At 53.3% G+C, this 18,542-nt stretch overlaps 1 protein-coding gene across 3 annotated transcripts in view; it reads left to right on the forward strand.

The window, feature by feature from the left end:
- The window catches only part of Rps6ka1 (ribosomal protein S6 kinase A1), a 39,423-nt gene that overhangs the window by 9,241 nt on the left and 11,640 nt on the right, over positions 1-18,542 (forward strand). The window contains exons 1-13 of one of the 3 annotated variants that reach the window (XM_057783777.1): positions 4,200-4,290; positions 6,800-6,916; positions 7,340-7,421; positions 9,378-9,458; positions 9,627-9,706; positions 11,605-11,711; positions 12,403-12,440; positions 12,928-13,070; positions 13,463-13,533; positions 13,929-14,017; positions 14,908-14,972; positions 15,231-15,333; positions 17,281-17,411. In XM_057783777.1, coding sequence (XP_057639760.1) covers positions 4,231-4,290; positions 6,800-6,916; positions 7,340-7,421; positions 9,378-9,458; positions 9,627-9,706; positions 11,605-11,711; positions 12,403-12,440; positions 12,928-13,070; positions 13,463-13,533; positions 13,929-14,017; positions 14,908-14,972; positions 15,231-15,333; positions 17,281-17,411 — 1,167 coding nt within the window. In that variant the 5' untranslated portion in view covers positions 4,200-4,230. Of the gene's footprint in view, positions 1-4,199; positions 4,291-5,800; positions 5,997-6,799; positions 6,917-7,339; positions 7,422-9,377; positions 9,459-9,626; positions 9,707-11,604; positions 11,712-12,402; positions 12,441-12,927; positions 13,071-13,462; positions 13,534-13,928; positions 14,018-14,907; positions 14,973-15,230; positions 15,334-17,280; positions 17,412-18,542 lie in introns of those variants that run through there. The other 2 variants (XM_057783775.1, XM_057783776.1) reach the window with 2 other exon arrangements.

The following is an 18,542-nucleotide window of genomic DNA, read 5'->3' on the forward strand; positions in this document are numbered from 1 at the left end:
ATTTACTTATTTATTTTGGTTTTTTTTTTTCAAGACATGGTTTCTCTGTGTAGCTTTGGAGCCTGTCCTGGAACCGCTCTGTAGAGCAGGCTGGCCTTGAACTCACAGAGATCCACCTGCCTCTGCCTCCTGAGTGATTAAAGGTGTGCGCCACCACTGCCCAGCTTTTATTTATTATTTTTTATAAACATTTTAAAATGATTTATTTATTCTTATTTTATGTGCATTGGTGTTTTGCCTGCATGTATGTCTGGATGAAGCTGTCAGATCCCCTGGAACTGGAGTCACAGATGTTGTGAGCTGCCATGTGGGTGCTGGGAATTGAATCCAGGTCCTCTGGAAGAACAGCTAATGCTCTTAACTGCTGAGACATCTCTCCAGCCCCTATTTATTATTTTTTAGATTTATTTTTATTTTATGTGTATGTATGTTTGTGCCTCATATGTGTGTAGTGCCCGGGAAAACCAGAAGAGGGAGTCAGATCCTCTGGCGCTGGAATTAGAGATGATTGTTTGCAGCCATGTAGGTGCTGGGAATCAAACCTGGGTCCTCTGGAAGAGGAGTTTTGTAACCAATAAGTCTCTTAACCAATAAGCCATCTCTCCAGCCCTGTGTACAGTTTCCAGAGGTAGAGCAACATTTTCCAGATGGGAAAATTATGTCACACAGAGCTAGGGGTCCAGCCTTGTTTGACCAGAGCCCCATTCCTCCCTGGCTGGTGAATCTTGAGTGCTAAAGAGGAAGAGCACTGGGTGTCTCCCACCCAAGGGGGCTAGCACGGAGTGTGAGCTCAGCCACCACTGGATGAACATCCCCTGTGGCCACGTTTTAGTGCACTAGGGAGCACTCAACCTGCAGCCAGGACCACACCATTGGGTAGCGGATGGAGCGGGCAAATTGTCCTTCATCACGTATGTGTGCTTCGTATTGTTTCACTAAAGGGACCCCTTGCCCAAATGTACTGAACTCTCTCCCCTTCAGAGAGCACCCAGGTGTGGAGGGAGGTGGAGACAGGAAAACTGGTTGGTGCTAAGATGGGGAAATAACATGCTTATGGGCACACAGAACCTACATACAGCGCTTCCTCCCCCAACCCCATTCCCCTCAGTAGAGTGATTAGTGACCTGAGCACATCCTAGCCTCAGCCAGTGTCATCTGGGCTCTTGACGGAGTGTGAACCAGAGAGTGGTAGGTGAAGGAAGGCTGGGTGGTCTCTGGGATACCCGACTATCTTTCCTGCAGCGTTAGCACTTGGCTGGACATTGAGTGGCCAGAGAGAGAGGCATGTCTTCCAAGTGGAGGTGCCTGGGGCAAGCTGCTCTTCCAGAGCGCAGAATAGAGCCTAACTACAATGCAGAAGAACCTATTTTGCTGGGCGTGATGATACAGGCCCTCAACCACAGCACTCAGAGGCAGAGGCAGGTGGATATCTTTGAGTTCGAAGCCAACCTGGGCTACATAATGAGTTCCAGGTCGCCTAAGGCTATATATCAAGACCTTGTCACAAAACAAAAAAGGGACCACCTAAGAGAATGTGCTGTGTACAAATTAAAGCCTCCAAGTTTGTGCACAGTGTTGTTATCTAGTGCTGGCTGCTTCGTCCTTACAGCTGGAAAGAGTGTTGGGGCTTAGCATCCGTAGCGAAGGGCAAGCACTCCTTGGATCCCTTTCGGTTCTGTAGCTCTTAGTATTCTCAGGAGCACCTGGGCTCCACTTACTCCCTCTCCCCTCTGGGAGTGGAGTGGACAACCCAGGCCCCCTCCTCTTGCTCTCTCTGAAGCTGGACCCCTTTGAAGTGTCTGCAGGTCTATTTTGAGAGCTGAGTATCTCCCGCCTCCCTTCCTCTCTTCCTGTTTATTAAACCCTGATCCCTCCTGGATCCCTTGTGCTCCCCTGGCCCTGGAGCTTAGGCAGGATGTGACTCTGGGCTTCAGGCAGCCTCAGGCAGCCTCAGGTACTGAGAGAAACTTCTCTCGGATGACCGGAACTGTCCAGACTACCTGCTTAGCGCCCTGGACGCCTGCCTGGGCCTCTCTTCATTCAGCCTGCACTAGGGGACAGCCTGAGGTCCAGTGGAGAGAGCTTTTGTTTACAATGTCTCTTTTCTCCATGGCCCGTTTGGCTTCTAGAGAACCTTCTTAGCAGAGGGCGACCGATACTGAGAAATAAAGACTTTTTGCCTGGGAGCACTGGCTTGTGGGAATCATTGCTCCCTTCTCAAGCACCTTGCTCACAATGCCCTTTCTTGGCATGGACTTTTTTTTTTCTTAAGTCCCTTTCTGTTCAGCCCATACCTGTTTATCCTCAAGAGCCAAGGTACCGTCTCACCCAGAAAGTGTTCAGGACCTCAGCCTGACAGTCTCTCTACCTTTGGGGCAGTTACAGCACCTTAACCAAAGCCCTGGGGCAGGACAGTTGGGTTTCATTACCAAAGTATTTCTTTTTGGAGCTGCCTGAGAATGAGACCCAAGCCAAGGCAGCCTTCTCTGTGCCTCCTAGTGTCTGTCTCCCACCTGGCTGAAGCAGGGGCCGGGGAGCTGTCAGTCCCAGCCAGAGGAGAGGCACTGGTGTTTAGTGCTTGCAGGAAAGCCTGGCTGGGGGTGTTGAGGTGTGAGGGGGGCCTAAGGGTCAGTGATGAAGTGGGGTAAAGCTTTGGCTGGCTCAGGAGCAGGCTTTTAGTTTAGTTCTTAGCTGTCCCCTGTGCCATCCACATGGGCTTGGACTTGTCATTCTTTGAGTCCTGTTTCCTTATCACTGAAAATCAGAAAAGGATCCGTCCTTGGGAGCTGTGCCAAGCCAAGGCCCGGTGAACCTACTTCAGCAAAGACTGAAGGAAAGAGTGACCACGTGGTTTAAATGACCCTGTGACGGGAGGCTCAAGTCTCAAGCTTCTTCCCAGGCCTGACCTGGTGCCTGGGACCAGCCCCTCCCTTGGGATGCTGAGGTGCAGGCAGCCTGCCCAGAGGCATGCTGGGAGTCATACCTGGAAGGCCCTGCAGGTTTTGCCAGCTGGGGAAGGGAGTGTTGATGGCCACTGGGGCCAGCAACTGACAGGTGGGCTTGACCGCAGCAGGCAGGACACCCAGAGTAGAGCTCCTAGAAGACAAACGTCAGGTGGCATGGCTCTGGGCTTCTCTTCCTGCTACTCTGTGGAGGAAGTAAATACAGGGGCTGAATCTGGAGGAACAGGAAGACTCAGGGATGTAAGCTGATGTGTGTCCTCCCTCCTAGCCATCAGGGGCTTTGAGTCCTCACACGGTTCAGCGAAGGCAGCTCTGAGACCGTTTCCTTCCTTCTGCCCCTTCTGGTGCGCTGTTTGCCACGGCGCTTCTTTCCCTGTTTGTGGGGACTGGTGGGTTGAGGGAAGCCTGGCACAGGTGTTTGTGGCTAATCTTCGGGCAAGCTGCCCTGCCTGAAGTAGCAGCAGGAGCTTTGGTCTGGGGTGGCATCTTTCACAACCCCACTGGCCGCCTACCACAGGCTTATCAGAGCCCTGTGAGGACAGGGAAGGGGAAGTACAGTGTGCGTGAGGGGGCATGTGTTTCTTTTTTTTTTTTTAATTTTTTTGGGGGGCATGTGTTTCTACATTGGGCTGTCTAGAAAGGGTTTCTGATCACCAGCATGAGTGAGCATATGTGTTAGTTCCTGTGGGTGTGCTAATGTCAGAGGAGGTAAAGCCCCTTAGGAAGGGATGGGCCTGGTCCAATGCCTGCCCTCAGGAGCCCATTCCTCTTCTTAGGTCTTCTGACTTCTTGTCCATCCCAAGGCTTAAGATTAGTGTGTCTGGACAGAAACAGGACGAGGCAGGGTGCTGCCTGCTCTGTCGGGAAAGGAGTGTCTCAACTCCAGGCTGTGCCGGCCAGACTGGCCTTGCTGACTCCTGTCCCATCTGTTGTTGGGGACCCCCAGGTTGTGTATTTTCAAATGCTGAATGTATATTGTGTGGGCGTCTCCTCACCTTCTGGCTTCTGTTTGCATTCCTGTCTCCCCTCACTGGGGGTCAGGAGACGGAAAGGGTTGTGGCTTTGGACTCTCCCTGGGTCATAGCTGGGGGTCTGCCGTGTCCCCTCCTTCGCAGGGGAGCCTAACCCATTTTGAGTTCCTCCTTCCTGCTGAGAGGGAAGTGAGAAGGAGGGGAGCAAGGGACCCTGCCTTCTGGGCTAGGAAGGCTAAAAAAAGCAGAAGTTGTCGGAGTAACCGGCCCCTCTGGCTACCGGCTTGAGTCCCACCATGCAAACCCCAGCAGATTTCCCCAGGGTTGAGAGAGACTCTGACTTCTGTCCCAGAAAGGTGAGGAGATGGGTAATTTGTCTCCACGGGTGTCTCATCAGGCCTCTGAGCACGGAATAGGTTTGGGGAAAGCGCTCTGTCCCCTGGAGTTTCCGGGTAGCTGCATCTGTCCCCAGTGGGTCTTCTCAGGCAGAGTTAAGCAGCTGACCTCGGGGTGTGGTGAGCAGGAATTGTGTGGCCTTAGCCTGACCACAGTCATACCTTCTGCCTGTTCCCCCAGATGACTCTGGGGGACTGGTCAGCCTGTGGTGTTCTTGGGGTTTGATGGCACTGTTGAAACCCTTGGAGTCTCTGAGAGTGACAGCTTGGAATGGGAAGTCCCAGACTGACTTTAGGACCGAGAGACGGCAGGCTTGGGTGTGCAGGAAGTGGGCTTTGGCTGATTTACCTGCCCACCCTTTCCTGGCACTTGAGGCTGCTGACTGCAGTCAGACAGGACCCAGAGGAGGGACCCGGCTCAGGGCAACTCTGTCGTTGATTTGTCTTGAACTTGAACCACAGTTTCCTGTTCCCTCAGAGGGGTTAGAGGTTTTAGGGATATTTGGATCAGAGTTCACTCAAGACGGCTCTCTTGGTTTCTCTCAGTCCTGGGGCCACCTGGGAAGTCCCTGAGAAAGTTCTGGAAGACCTCACAGAGATGGGATTGAGCACACTTTCAGTGCTGGGGCCGGCAGCTTTTGTTCCTCTTGTCTCTTCCCTAAGAAAGCACCTACAGCGTTGTCCCCTTGTCCTCTCCTGGGGAATCCCTGCCCTGCTGCCTGTCTGGGTCTGCCCTGGAGACCTGTCGGTCTGTGGAGGTCTTAACTTTGCCTGGCTCTCTCTCTGCTGCAGCTCTGTCTCTCTCATTGGGCTCCAGGCCCCGTCTCTAACTGATAAGTGCCTGTCTTCGTGAATGGTGTTCATGATAAATGTTTAGTGGCTCCTTTGCCTCTGCGTGCTTGGGTCCCTTCTGTCTCTCATAGGCACTGGCTCCCCCCCGGATATGTGCTGTGTTCTTGCCTCTTGGTTTAGATCTCCCACCCATCTCTGTGTTGAACATGTGTGTGTGTCTGTCTGCCTCTGTCTGTTTGGTAATCGTCCCAATCTATCTCTTGCCACTTGGGGATATGGCCTCATCTTCCCTGTCTGTTTACTAAATGTGTATATGCTATGTACATACACACATTGTTAATATGTCTTCCGGCCTCTGCCTGATGGGTGTCTGTCCTTGTGTGCTGCTACATGCTAGATGCCTTTCTCTGCCTCCTGAGGACCTTGTCAGGTCCCTACTGTTCTAGGACCTATCTGCTCAGCCCCTGGGCTGGTTGGGGGCTTTCTCTTTGTAGGGAAGATGAAGGAGAGGGCCAGAGGGCAGACCTCAGGCACCGGGGAGGGGGGCAGAGAGAAGAAGGGAACAGAGTGAGGGTGGAAGTCTGGAACTGGGAAACCACAGGCCCTGTGTGATTGGCTGTCTTGGGCCTGGCCCAGCCCCCGCGCCCTCACCCTGCACATCCGCCTTGGGCCCAGCCACCTCCTCAGCAGCCCCAGTGGGTTGTTGCCTACCCTTGCCATGGTGCCGTGGCCCTGCTGGGCGGATGGAGCAGGACCCCAAGCTGCCCCGCCTGCGGCTCAGGGCCCTGCTCCCCTGGCTGCTCAGGAAGCAACGGTCCAGGATCGGCCAGACTCTGCCTGGCCCTGGCCCTGGCTCTGGTCCCCAGCAGGACTCGGTAAGTGTACCCGGATATCTGGTCCTGGATTGGCAGTAGCCCCTGGAACAGGTGTTTGGGCAGCCAGTGTGGCCCAAATTAGCTTCCAACTCTCCCGGCTGTGCTAGATGCCCGGACCTTGCCCAGACTTGCTTCCTGGGGAAGTAAGGTGGCATCTCAGTGCTTCACGGCAAGACTGGCAGGTTGGAAGGCCAGAGAGGTCCCTGCACAGCAGTGACCCAATGAGGGCTCCTAGATGCTTATCAAGGGACGTTTGATAGGGCATAGGGCCTCTGGCCTTAACCTCAGTTGCTCCAGATGGGCATTGAGTGGGTTGACAGGGATGTCTGGGTGACTCTTGGGTCTCTGTGTACCTCAGCCTTATCCATACACCAGAGAGTTTGCCTCATATCATCCTGACTAGCAAGAAAGGCCCGGCTCTACCTCCCCATTATGAGCTCAAACCTTACTTCCTATTGTGGCAAAACCCAAACAGCTGGGGGGAGGGGAGCCTTAAGGGCGGACCTGAGTTGGTCCCTACACCAGACCCAAGCCTTGGGTCAACTCATCCTGGTCATGTCTATACCTTCCTTTGGGTCTGAGCAGGCCCAAGCATCCATGTCACAGGAACAGGGCCTCACTTGAGTTGGCCCACTGGTAGTCTGCCTTCTTGGCCATTGAGACACTGCTGGTGCCAATGAGCCTGAAGGCTGCTGGGGTAGTGGTCTGTTGGGATGGCTTGGATAAGCTGTATGCCATGTTGCCCTGGAAGGGCCCCAGGCCTACAAAGGGGCCCGGGCCTACCACCTCTGTCCTTCTGTCAGGATGAGGGCGTCCTCAAGGAGATCTCCATCACGCACCACGTCAAGGCTGGCTCCGAGAAGGCTGATCCATCCCAGTTTGAGCTCCTTAAGGTTCTGGGCCAGGGATCCTTTGGCAAAGTAAGTCAGAGGGCACCTTATTGGGAGGGCACCATAGGTCATGTCTGAAATGGGGTGTTGGGGGGCCTTGCAGTCCACCAAAGGATCAGAGGTCACCTTGATAACCCAGGGAAAACAGAAAGTCAACTTGGGGTCCCAGGGAACTTATAGGTCAATGTAGGGGGCTTTAAGATGGTTGGGTTAGCTGCCTCTCACCCCCTCCCTGATTTTTTTTTTTTTTTTTTTTTTTTTTTTTTTTTGGTTTTTCGAGGCAGGGTTCTCTGTGGTTTTGGAGCCTGTCCTGGAACTAGCTCTTGTAGACCAGGCTGGTCTCGAACTCACAGAGATCCACCTGCCTCTGCCTCCCAAGTGCTGGGATTAAAGGCGTGCGCCACCACCGCCCGGCTCCCCTCCTTGATTTTTTCCCGCCCTCTGTCTTCTCAGGTCTTCCTGGTGCGCAAAGTCACCCGGCCTGACAGTGGGCATTTGTACGCCATGAAAGTGTTAAAGAAGGCAACGTTGAAAGGTGAGGAAGAGTTCCTCCCTGGGCAGAACTGAAGCTGGGCTCAGGATCAGAGGAAGCCCAGGCTGCAGGACTGGAGAGCTGGTGAGGGAGGTGCCTCTGATTTCAGGAGCCTCTGGTGTGGGGGCAGAGAGCAAACCAATCCTCAGCCAGCCCCTCCTTTTCCCTCCTCCAAAACCAAGTGAAGGCAGGTACCTAGAAGGAAGTAGTGGGGTGCAGAGGCTTGGGGTGGGAGACTCTCAGCCATCACGTTGTTGGGCAAAAGTGTTGTATCGGCAGAGTTGCTTCTATGGTGCTTGAAAGCCTAAGGGAGATCTCTCTGGCCCCATGAGAGAAGAGGCGGGGAGCCTGAGGGTATAGAAGCTGGGGACCCATGAGTTGAGGGCAAGGCCACAGAGTTGGGGGGCAGAGAGGTTCAGAAGGGAGTTCCAAGCCAAAGTCAAGAGTTCTGGGGACTGGGGCTGGAGAGATGGCTCAGAGGTTAAGAGCACTGCCTGCTCTTCCAAAGGTCCTGAGTTCAATTCCCAGCAACCACATGGTGGCTCACAACCATCTGTAATGGGGTCTGGTGCCCTCTTCTGGCCTGTAGGCATACACACAGACAGAATATTGTATACATAATAAATAAATAAATAAAAAATTTAAAAAAAAAAAAAAAGAGTTCTGGGGACTTAGACAGTACATGAGGATGGTTACTTGGCTGTGGGTCAGTTGTTGACTCTGATTGGTCTGGGAGCCAGTGTGGCCAGCAAGCAGGTCGAGACCAAACTAAGCCTTGACTGGGAGTGTAACGCAGAGAAGGTGGGGGGGGGGGGTCAGCCTTAAGGACAGATCTGCCCTTGGCCTACCAAGGGCTTTCTGCTAGATGCTAGTGGGTTTGGTGTAGTCTGACCGTAGGGTCGTCCCTCAGGAGAAATCGTGGGAGTCACAGGGAAAGATGTGGTCCCTACTCATGGACCAGGTAGGGACTGGGAGAGTCTTCACATGGCCTAGCAGTGAGGTATAGCAATGCTGGGCTTTTGTACATGGATGCCCAGGCCAAGGAGTTGAGGGATGGGCTGTGGAGTCATAGAGGTCAGGTCAGGCAAGGATTCTGGGGACACTCTGGGTAGTAAGCATAGGCCCTGTGCCTTGAAGGATGTTGGGAATTTACCAGAACAAGATGGTAAAGTTTGGACCCCCAGGAAGGAGGAGCCATGAGATGACGGGAAACGTGAGGTGTGTTTGAAAGTGGCTGGACTGGTTAACTGCAGCATGGCCCCTGCCACATCTAGGGAGAGAAATAGAAGGATTAAAACAGAGGAAGCAGTGATGTGGTTGGAAGTCCAGGGCACCCAGCCCACAGGGATGCTTCCTAGAGGTGGTAGGGTTTGAGCCCAGTCCACCGAAAACCTGCTGATGGCCAGGATTGGCAGCCTCTGTCCTTGGTCCCTACCAGACGTTCATGAGACCCGTAACTGAGGTGTGGGAGGTAGAGGCAGGAGGATCAAAAGTTCAAGGCTAGTGCTGGCCACCTAGTGACTTTGAAGCAAGCCTGGGCTATACGGCAATAAAATAAAGAAGAAAACATTAGTAAACAAAGCTTGTTAAGAATGTCTACTTAGACCACCCAAAAACCACATTTTAGAATGGCCTTAGAAATTCCCATGGAAATGGGAAGGGGTTAATAAAGATGTGCTGGAGGAGGAACACGGCCAAAGTCTGGGGACCTCAGGAAATAGGGCACCCTGGGGCACAACTCGGTAAGACACCAGGACTCTGCCTGGACTCTGTGAGGAGCAAGAGCAGGCCAAGAAGCCAGGACAGTGTGGGGAGGAAGGGGGAACTGAGTGCCCCAAGGGTGAAGAGCCTCGGGAGTGCGGACTTGGAAGGTTGAGTGGGAAGTAGCCCATAAGGTTGGGCTTGGGGAGGCTTGTCTTGGGTGTAGACTTTTAGTGACCTCTCTTCTCCTCTGGCCAGTGCGTGACCGCGTTCGGACCAAGATGGAAAGAGACATCCTGGCTGATGTGAACCACCCGTTCGTGGTGAAGCTGCACTATGGTGAGATCACAGACCCTGCCCAAGTGCCACCCCTCTCCTCAGTGTCCACCTTTGCCTATGACCTGCTTCATTCCTTGTCCCACCTCTCACGGGCCAGCCCAGGAGCCAGGGACAGAGGCATAGGTCACAGGCCCAGCTGACTCCGCCTTGGCTTCTATCCTCTCTCAGCCTTCCAGACTGAGGGCAAACTCTATCTCATTCTGGACTTCCTGCGTGGCGGTGACCTGTTCACACGACTGTCAAAGGAGGTAAGCCAACGTCCCACAGCCAGGGATGCAGTGCAGAGTCCAGTCCCGGGGTCCTGTGAAGCCCATTCTCAGTGTGTTCTAGGCCTTTAACTTCCCGGCTGCAATAAATGTCACACCGGCCCTGGAAGAGAAGCCACCCCTGTCAAAGCCTCTGCGAGTTCCTCTGAGGATAGGCTGAGGATGAGCAGGCCTGCATGCAACACCACCATGGTCTCTAGTTGCTAAGGGAATCCCCCAACGCTTGAGGTGGAGTGCCACAGTCTGTCCTGGTCTAGGGAAAGAAGCCCAAACCCGCCCAGGAAACTAGACTTAAGGTTCTTGCTGGGCAGTGGTGGCACACACCTTTAATCCTAGCACCTGGGAGGCAGAGGCAGGAAGATCTCTGAATTCGAGGCCAGCCTGGTCTACAGAGTGAGTTCCAGGACAGCCACAGATACACAGAGAAACCCTGTCTCAAAAAACTAAAAAAACAAACCAAACAAACATAAAACCAATAAGAGGCGTAAGTTTCTTATACTGTCATTCATATAAAGGAATATAATATAAAGGACCCAATATAAAAGGATGTGAACTTCATTTTTTAAAAATCGGGACCATTAATACAATTCTTCTTTGGAGGGAGAGAACCAAGCTTGGCCAGGCATGCTGGTGCAGGCCTGCCATCCCAGCTACTTGGGAGGCTGGTGGGTGGATTACAAGATTAAGGCCTCCCTGAGCAACTAGGAGTAAACAAGGCTTGGGATATAACTCGGTGGTAGAGAGTTTGTCTAGTGTGTGCAGGGGCCTGATTCACTCACTAGAAATAAAAAAATAATAATCCACACTTTCTTAAAAATAAAATAGCTGGAACTGGGCAGTGGTGGCGCACTCCTTTAATCCCAGCACTCAGGAGGCAGAGGCAGGCGGATCTCTGTGAGTTTGAGGCCAACCTGGTCTACAGAGTGAGTTCCAGGACAGCCAGGGCTACACAGAGAAACCCTGTCTTGAAAAACAAAACAAAAGACAAAGCAGAAGAAAACAACAACAAAACAAAACAAAGGAAAAAAACAAAAAAACAACAGATGTGTGTATTGGGACATATGCACACAGATGTGTGGACATGCATGTATGTGGAGATCAGAGGACAGCTTGTGAGAGAAAATTGGTTCTCCTTTCATCATGGGGGTTCCAGGAGGATGGATCTCCCACTGCATTGTCTCGCTTACTCAGAACCAAACTGTCAGTATTTGAAAAGTTAACGCTTAATTAGGCAATCCGTTTTCATGACTCAAAAGTAAACATTAATGGTACAGTGTTGTTACTACAGCTCCCTCTAGCCCCCCCCCCCAGTTGTTTTCCAGACAGGGTTTCTCTGTGTAGCTCTGACTGTCCTGCATCTCGCCCTGTAGACCAGGCTGGCCTCGAACTCACAGATCCGCCTGCCTCTGCCTCCCAAGTGCTGGGATTAAAGACGTGTGCCACCACCGTCCAACGTCTCAGGTTCCTTTTATAAATACATTTTGAACATGTTCTGAGTCCTTATCCCCACTCTCTTACCTGAGAAGGATTAGTTTCTGTACACTGTGCTAGGCTTGGCCTCTCAAGTCAGTATATCTCGGGTTGTTCTGTATCAGGATGCGGAAAGACTCCCTGTTCTACGTTACGGCTGCGTAGCTCTTGATTCTACCCGGGAGAGGCAATTAATTCTAGTCTTTTACTCCTGGGTACTTGGATTGTTTTACTCTTTGCTGTTTCTGAACTTTAGCTCAGTGAGTGACTTGTGTATTGGAGAAAGGTATGTGGCATTGCACTATGTCCCCAGGGCAGACCCTCAACACCCAAAGGCTATGGCTGCTCTGTAGCCCGGCTCTTAGGGAACAGGATGTCCTGGCTGAAGCCTGTCTCTCTCCCTGCAACAGGTTATGTTTACAGAGGAGGATGTCAAGTTTTACCTGGCTGAACTGGCACTGGGCCTGGACCACTTGCACAGCTTGGGCATCATTTACAGAGACCTCAAGCCTGAGAAGTGAGTGAAACTCTTGGCCTCTCCGCAGGTTACAGAGCAGGGCCACTCGAATGGAGGTGGCGTGACTCTCCTCAGGATCTTACCTTTTTGGGGTTATCGGGGAGTGGTTGGAGGGGCAGTGGCAGCAGCAAATTGACCTTAGGTAATTCGGGACTGCCTGATCTGTAGTGCTATTACCAAAGGCCACCAGGCAGCTGTGTCATGTGTCCCATCCTGTCTAGTGACGTCAGAGATGCTGCCGTTAAAGATCACGTCCTGATAAGTCTCTCCTGTGGTTTTCCACAGTTTACAAATGCAATGCCTTAAGAGGTAGGACAGTCTGGTGGTCGAGGTAGGCTCACCCCAAGTCAGGCATTATGGTGCACGGCTGTGGTCCTAGCTGCTAAAGAGACTAAGTTCCAGAGTTTGAAGCCAGCCTGTGCAATATGGTAGATGTCGTGCTTAAAAGAAAGACAGGTTCCTCCGACATTTATATCCTGTGGAGGAGAGTCACTTTCCTGAGATGTAGTTTTCCCTTTAGTACAATGGGGCCCTAATGTCACTGCCGGGCCTCCTCTCTACCACTGTCCCATTGGGTAGATCTGGACCAAGCCCTTCTTCTGGGCAGGCCCAAGTTCCTCCATCGCATGGCACCACCCGAACCCACATAGTATCTGCTGCTAAGGCTCTGACCTGTCTCTCTCTGTTACAGCATCCTTTTGGATGAGGAGGGCCACATCAAACTCACCGGTGAGTGAAGTGTATTGGACTCCGGGGAAGGATGGGAGGGGTCCTGATAGGTCTTAGCTGAGGTCTGGGAGCTCCCTCTGCTGCCTGAGAGATGGTGCCAGTTATATACATGAATCCAAAGCCCAGGGCCTGGCTATGTTATTTATTTTGTTTTGTGTGTATGGGTGTCTGTGTCCCTCATGCATGCATTGCCCACAGAAGCCAGTATCCCGTGGAACTGGTCGTTAGACATCATATGGGAGCTGGAAATCAAACCTGGGCTCTCTGAAAGAACAGCTGGTGCTCTTAATTGCTGGGCCACCTTTCAAAGCCCCCAGGTTCCAGTTTAGAATCGCAGCTCCCCACCACAACCTTCAAATACCCATGGGTTTCAGCTTTCTCTTGGTATCACGGAGGTGATCCCCTGTTCTGGCCAGGGGAGCTCAGTGTGGTAGCAGTGAGGATGGCAGGGGTCGTAAAGATGGCTTCTCTGCCTTCCTTGCTACAGACTTTGGCCTGAGCAAGGAGGCCATTGACCACGAGAAGAAGGCCTATTCGTTCTGCGGGACAGTGGAGTACATGGCCCCCGAGGTGGTCAACCGCCAGGGCCACACCCACAGTGCAGATTGGTGGTCCTATGGGGTGTTGATGGTGAGTGTCCCGGCAAGAGTAAATGATCCGGTCCCAGACTCAGGACTCAGTTTCCCTGTGTGTACAGTGAAGAAGGATCGTCCGGTCCTCCCTCGTCTCCCAGCCACGTGTGCCTCGCCCTGCACACCTGCACCGTCTTTCCCTGGGAAATGCACGGGCTTCAGTCCACCCGGAGTGCCCTGCACCTGACGTGGGGTTTCTCCTCCGTTTCCAGCTTCAGTGCTGCCTCTGGAATCTAGGTTGGGATGGGGGCAGAAGCAGGCAAGGTCCTCGCTCCAGGTCAACTCTAAAAGTCCAACAGGCCAGCAAAAATCCTGGGACTGGAGTAGCCTGGGAAGGAGGAAGAGGATGTGGGAGACAGAGATCAAAATTGCACCCTTTTTGTCCTGCAGTTTGAGATGCTGACAGGCTCCCTGCCTTTCCAGGGGAAGGACCGGAAAGAGACCATGACCTTGATTTTGAAGTAAGCGCCAATGTTGCCCCGGCACTAGTCTGGTCTTCTGATCCCACCCCAGCTTTGGGGCCAGAGAGTCACCTTTTCCCACAAACCTTTGTCTACAAGAGTTAGAGGGAGGTGTCCCCTGCCTCCACACACCCTTGCCATCTACCGGGGCCAATGGGAGGTGTCCCCTGCCTCCACAGACCCTTGCCATCTACCGGGGCCAGTGGGAGGTGTCCCCTGCCTCCACAGACCCTTGTTGTCTACCAGGGCCAGTGGGAGGTACCCTAAAGTCTTTGGGAGGTGAGTTAGTGGCTGGCTTCTCTGGACCGAGCTGGGAAAAAGACCTGGACAAAGGGAAGGGGCTCTGGGGCTTCTGGGGTGGGACTTGTCACTCATGAGACCTGTGGTTGTTCCAGGGCGAAGCTAGGCATGCCCCAGTTTCTGAGCACGGAAGCCCAGAGCCTCCTGCGAGCCCTGTTTAAGAGGAATCCTGCCAATCGGCTTGGTAAGCAACCCCAGCTCAGGGGAGGGGGCATGGCAGTGGGGAACAGGGTACAGCTGCAGCCTAGGCCACAGGGCCACATCGGGGACTGAAAGGAACCGTTGTGCTTTGTGTGAACAGACAATGCTGCTGGCCACCCTGTTTTCTGGCTCCATGTGTGGTGTTGGGAGGGTGACCTGTGTGTAGGGGGAAGGCAGGAACTGAGTCATCCCTACCCACTCAGGGACAAGGACAGAGGCCCCCACACAACTTCTCTGCCAAAGTTGCTGGCTCAGGAGAAGGCACACGAGCTCAGGAGTGAGAAAGGTCCCAGGACTAGCTGTGACTGTCCCCACTTCCTGGCACCTAGCAGGCACTGTAAATATTTGTTGAGTGATTGGGTACCGTTTATGAGCTCCGTGATTGGGCAGGTGACTTTACCACTCTGAGCCCCAAGTCTCTTGTGTTGGTGGAGACAGTGATCCCAGCCTGGCTCCCAGGGTTCTTTGAGTCAGAGAAGGACATGCCTGTCGCATACTGGAGTCTACAGTGTTTGTTGACTTTTTAATTGCCCAGTCCAAGTCCCTGTGTTGAACTGAACAAGAGTTTGTCTCAGGGATGAAGAAGGCAGTAGGAGAAGTACAAAGATGGGACCTTGCTAGAGCTCAGAAGCCCAGCTTCTGTCCCGGCTGTCACTTGGACAGGTCGCCTGTCCTGCCTGGTCCTTCCTTCTGCCTGTACACTGGGACTTGGTCATCAGAGGCCCCGTAAAGTAGCGGGTGCTGAGTGTGCTGTGGGCTTCTGGGTGATGGGTGCAGATACAAAGCAGGGCGGGTCCGCTGCTGCAGCAGCTGGTCCAGAGTTGGGGGACAGGCTCCGTGTCTGAGGTTGGACCTTCATTTGACTTCTTTCAGGCTCGGGTCCTGATGGGGCCGAGGAAATTAAGAGGCATGTCTTCTACTCCTCCATTGACTGGAATGTGAGTGAATTTGTTCACACCATGGCTTTCTGGGGGACACAGGAAGGGTGGGAAACAGGGCCTCTGCCAACTAGGACCTCAGATGTGGGAGATAGAAGGTGAGCAGCCCTTGACATGCCCTTGGAGGGCAACGCCATGCCCTGTGGGACAAGACTGGTCTCCCAAGGCCTCGGTCTCACTGTTACTACTGGGCGGCGTAGCCTCCACTCTTCCTACCGGAGTCACCATGGTGACTAGAGCACACACCCCACCTTGCAGAAGCTCTACCGTCGTGAGATCAAGCCGCCTTTCAAGCCAGCTGTGGCCCAGCCCGATGATACCTTCTACTTTGACACTGAGTTTACGTCCCGCACACCCCGGGGTATGTCCCTGATCTGGTTAGTCTGTCTGGGGCTGGGCCCAGTGAAGCAGATCTTTTGGGGAATCCTGGGATACAGAGGCGACCAAGAACTCTGGGAGCTCAGGTGTGTGGGTAGATAGGTAGTCTCTGACTCCGTGGGATTTATACTCGTCCTGGTCTCGTACTGCCTGGCTGCCTCTCTGCGGCTCTATGGGCCTCTTTGTTCCTGGGAGACAGAATGAGATGTGGGGGTGGTTTAGGGCACAACAGGAAAGTCGGGACCCCTGCCCCAGGCATCTTCAGCCTGCTGGGAAGACTCGCATCAGACGTGAGGAACCTGACCTGGCAAACCCGTGACAGGGATAGAGCCTGGCAGAGCAGAGGTGGCAGTACCCACAGGTTGGGCGAATGTAAGAATGGATGTCGGCTTCTGATGCTGAGGCACCTTGGCTCATCTGGAACATTCAGACAGCCACAGACCTGCCTCGGTGGCTACCGAAAGCCAGTGAGGGGGCTTCCGGGAGGGAGTGCGGGAAAGCTGACACTCTGGCCAGATACTGCCAGTGGATGGGGACTTGCGTGTTAGTTCTGCAATGCCTTCCTGGAGGGTGATTTTTTTTTTCTGCATAGCTGGCACACTGCCGAGGACAGGAAGCCCTTCTGAGCTGTGTATCTTCTCTTTATCCGCCAAGTCCATCCCAGGTCCCTGCTGTGTATCAGCCTTAGGAGAGAATGGGCAGACCTGGAATAGCTGCACATAAGTCGGAACCACATGGCTCAGCCTGTCAGTGGGAAGGAGATTCTAGATGGTCAGAGAAGCAGCCTCAGGCAGCGTTCTCGGGAGGGCATATGAACTAAGCCTTGAATGATGGACAAGGAGTAGATTATCTAATCCGGAGGAACAGCGTGTGGGGCGGCTCCGAGGCTCTTTGGAGAATGTGGAGCTCCACTGTGGCCGAGCTGCCGAAGGGAAGGAGGGGGCCACGTGGATCTCACTTGCCAGGTGGTGGAGAGCATCCTGCTGCTGGCAGGTGCAGAGGCCAGGTGGCCAGCAGACTTGGTGGTTGTGCTAACGATAGACTTAGAGAGGTGGACCTGAGATGGGGAGGCTATGGGGGAGGCATCGTGCATCTGGCCTGAGCTGGGGGCCCTATGTGGGGGTCTTGCATTCCTCATGTGGCGGGGCAGGGATGGTCTAAGTTCACGTTTATGTGTTTATATTGTATGCATTAGCTGTCTGGGGTTTCTGTAGCTCAGGCTAGCTTGGAACTCTGTGTGTCACCCAGACTGGCCTCAAACTAGCAGCAATCCCCCTGCCTCGAGCTCTGAGGGCCGGGACTGCAGCGTGTGCCACCGTGCCAGGTTTGTTTATTTATTCTCTTAGTGTGTGAACAGAAAAATGGAGTAAGAGGAGGAGGCCATGACTGCCCCTAAAGCATGGAGGTCTTTTTTGCAGATAGGAGGAAGAAAGCAGGTGGGGGCGGGGGGAGTCCAGGCTGAACATGGCAGCAGACTAAACCAGACCATGAGAGGAGAGAAGGAAGGGGAGGGAGAGCAAGAGAGGAGCCTGACCAAGAGGGGTAGCCTCCCCCCCAAACAGACCTAGAGACTGGGGTAGCCAAAATGGTTAAGTTATCTCAGGGCCAGGCTGAGGGAAGGGAGGGGAAGCCCAGTCCCTGGGAGGGAGGGGCTAGGGTAGGGGCGTGGTGAGGAGTGCTGGGAAGAGCTTCAGGCACTGAAACTTGCTTGTCCCAGGTTTCCTTGACACCTAACAGTACATGTTTTTGTATTTCTGTGGTGCTGGGAATCAGACCCAGGACATCGAATGTTCTAGGCAAGGACTATACCACTGAGCTCCACATATGAACAGATAGGAGATAGGCAAAGTCCTTAAACATGCTCCCGGCATGGCTGCCTGCCTTGGATCAAGGGTACTCCCCTCACCCCCATGTCCCCTCCTCTCAACAGACTCTCCAGGCATCCCCCCCAGTGCTGGTGCCCATCAACTGTTCCGTGGCTTCAGCTTCGTGGCCACTGGCCTGATGGAGGACGACGGCAAGCCCCGGGCCACTCAGGCCCCCCTGCACTCGGTAGTGCAGGTGAGGAGGTGGGGGGCTGCCCCCCCCCAGTTGCCCATTTCCATGCAGAAAGCACAGCAGGAAAGCCGAAAACACAGGCTCTGGAGCTGAACAGGACACACTTCTCTAGGACCCAGACAACTCTAAGCTCCTGGACCCTCGCTGTCCTCAGGTGTAAGCCTATTAGTGAAACACAGTCGGGGACTCCTGTCTCCTGTCTCAGTGGAGCAGCCCTGATTGCCCAGAAACAGAGAGAGAAACTTCTTAGCAGGAATGCCAGATACTGCCCTGAGGGTGAATGAGGGAGTGGCTCAGGTGTCCCCGCTAGGAGTAGGTGGCCAGGGTGTGCAGGGTGTGTGTGTGTGTGTGTGTGTGTGTGTGTGTGTGTGTGTGTGTGTGTGCGCGCGCGCGCGCGCGCTCACATTCTCCCCTCCTTTGTGCATAGAGATAATAATGTAGATGTCAGAGCTTAAGGCTGAGCCTTGAAACGTGCAAGACCCTGGCCTTAGTTTCCTCATCTGTAAATGGGATGATAGAACCTTCTCTGCCGTGTCTTAAGGCTTTCCAGAGCTGATGTTTGAAGTTAAGATCACCATGTAATTCCTTTTCTTGTTTGTTTGAGAAAAGGTCTCACTAAATAGGCTAAATACCTTGTTTGATCTGAAACTCTTTATTGTGAACCAAGATGGCCTTGGATTCACAGAGATGCAAAGGCCTCTTCCTCTGGAAAAGGCTATAATTAAAGGCATGTGCCACCACCCCTGCCCACTAGGTAATTTCTTACCTAAATTGGGATGTCTGTGCAGGACAAACCTTAACCAGACTAGCCGGCATAAGCCAGGGTTGTCTATAAGGTATGTTGAGACTCTTCCAGAGGTCCTGCGTTCTATTCCCAGCACCCACCCAGCAGCTCACAGCCGTCCATAACTGTAATCCCATGGTATCTGGTGCCCTCTTTTTTTTTTTTTAATATTTATTTATTAATTATACAATATTCTGTCTGCGTGTATGCCTGCAGGCCAGAAGAGGGCACCAGACCCCATTACAGATGGTTGTGAGCCACCATGTGGTTACTGGGAATTGAACTCAGGACCTTTGGAAGAGCAGGCAGTGCTCTTAACCGCTGAGCCATCTCTCCAGCCCCCTGCCCTC

The sequence above is a fragment of the Chionomys nivalis genome, chromosome 11 (assembly GCF_950005125.1).
Source record: "Chionomys nivalis chromosome 11, mChiNiv1.1, whole genome shotgun sequence".
Classification (NCBI taxonomy): Eukaryota; Metazoa; Chordata; class Mammalia; order Rodentia; family Cricetidae; genus Chionomys; species Chionomys nivalis.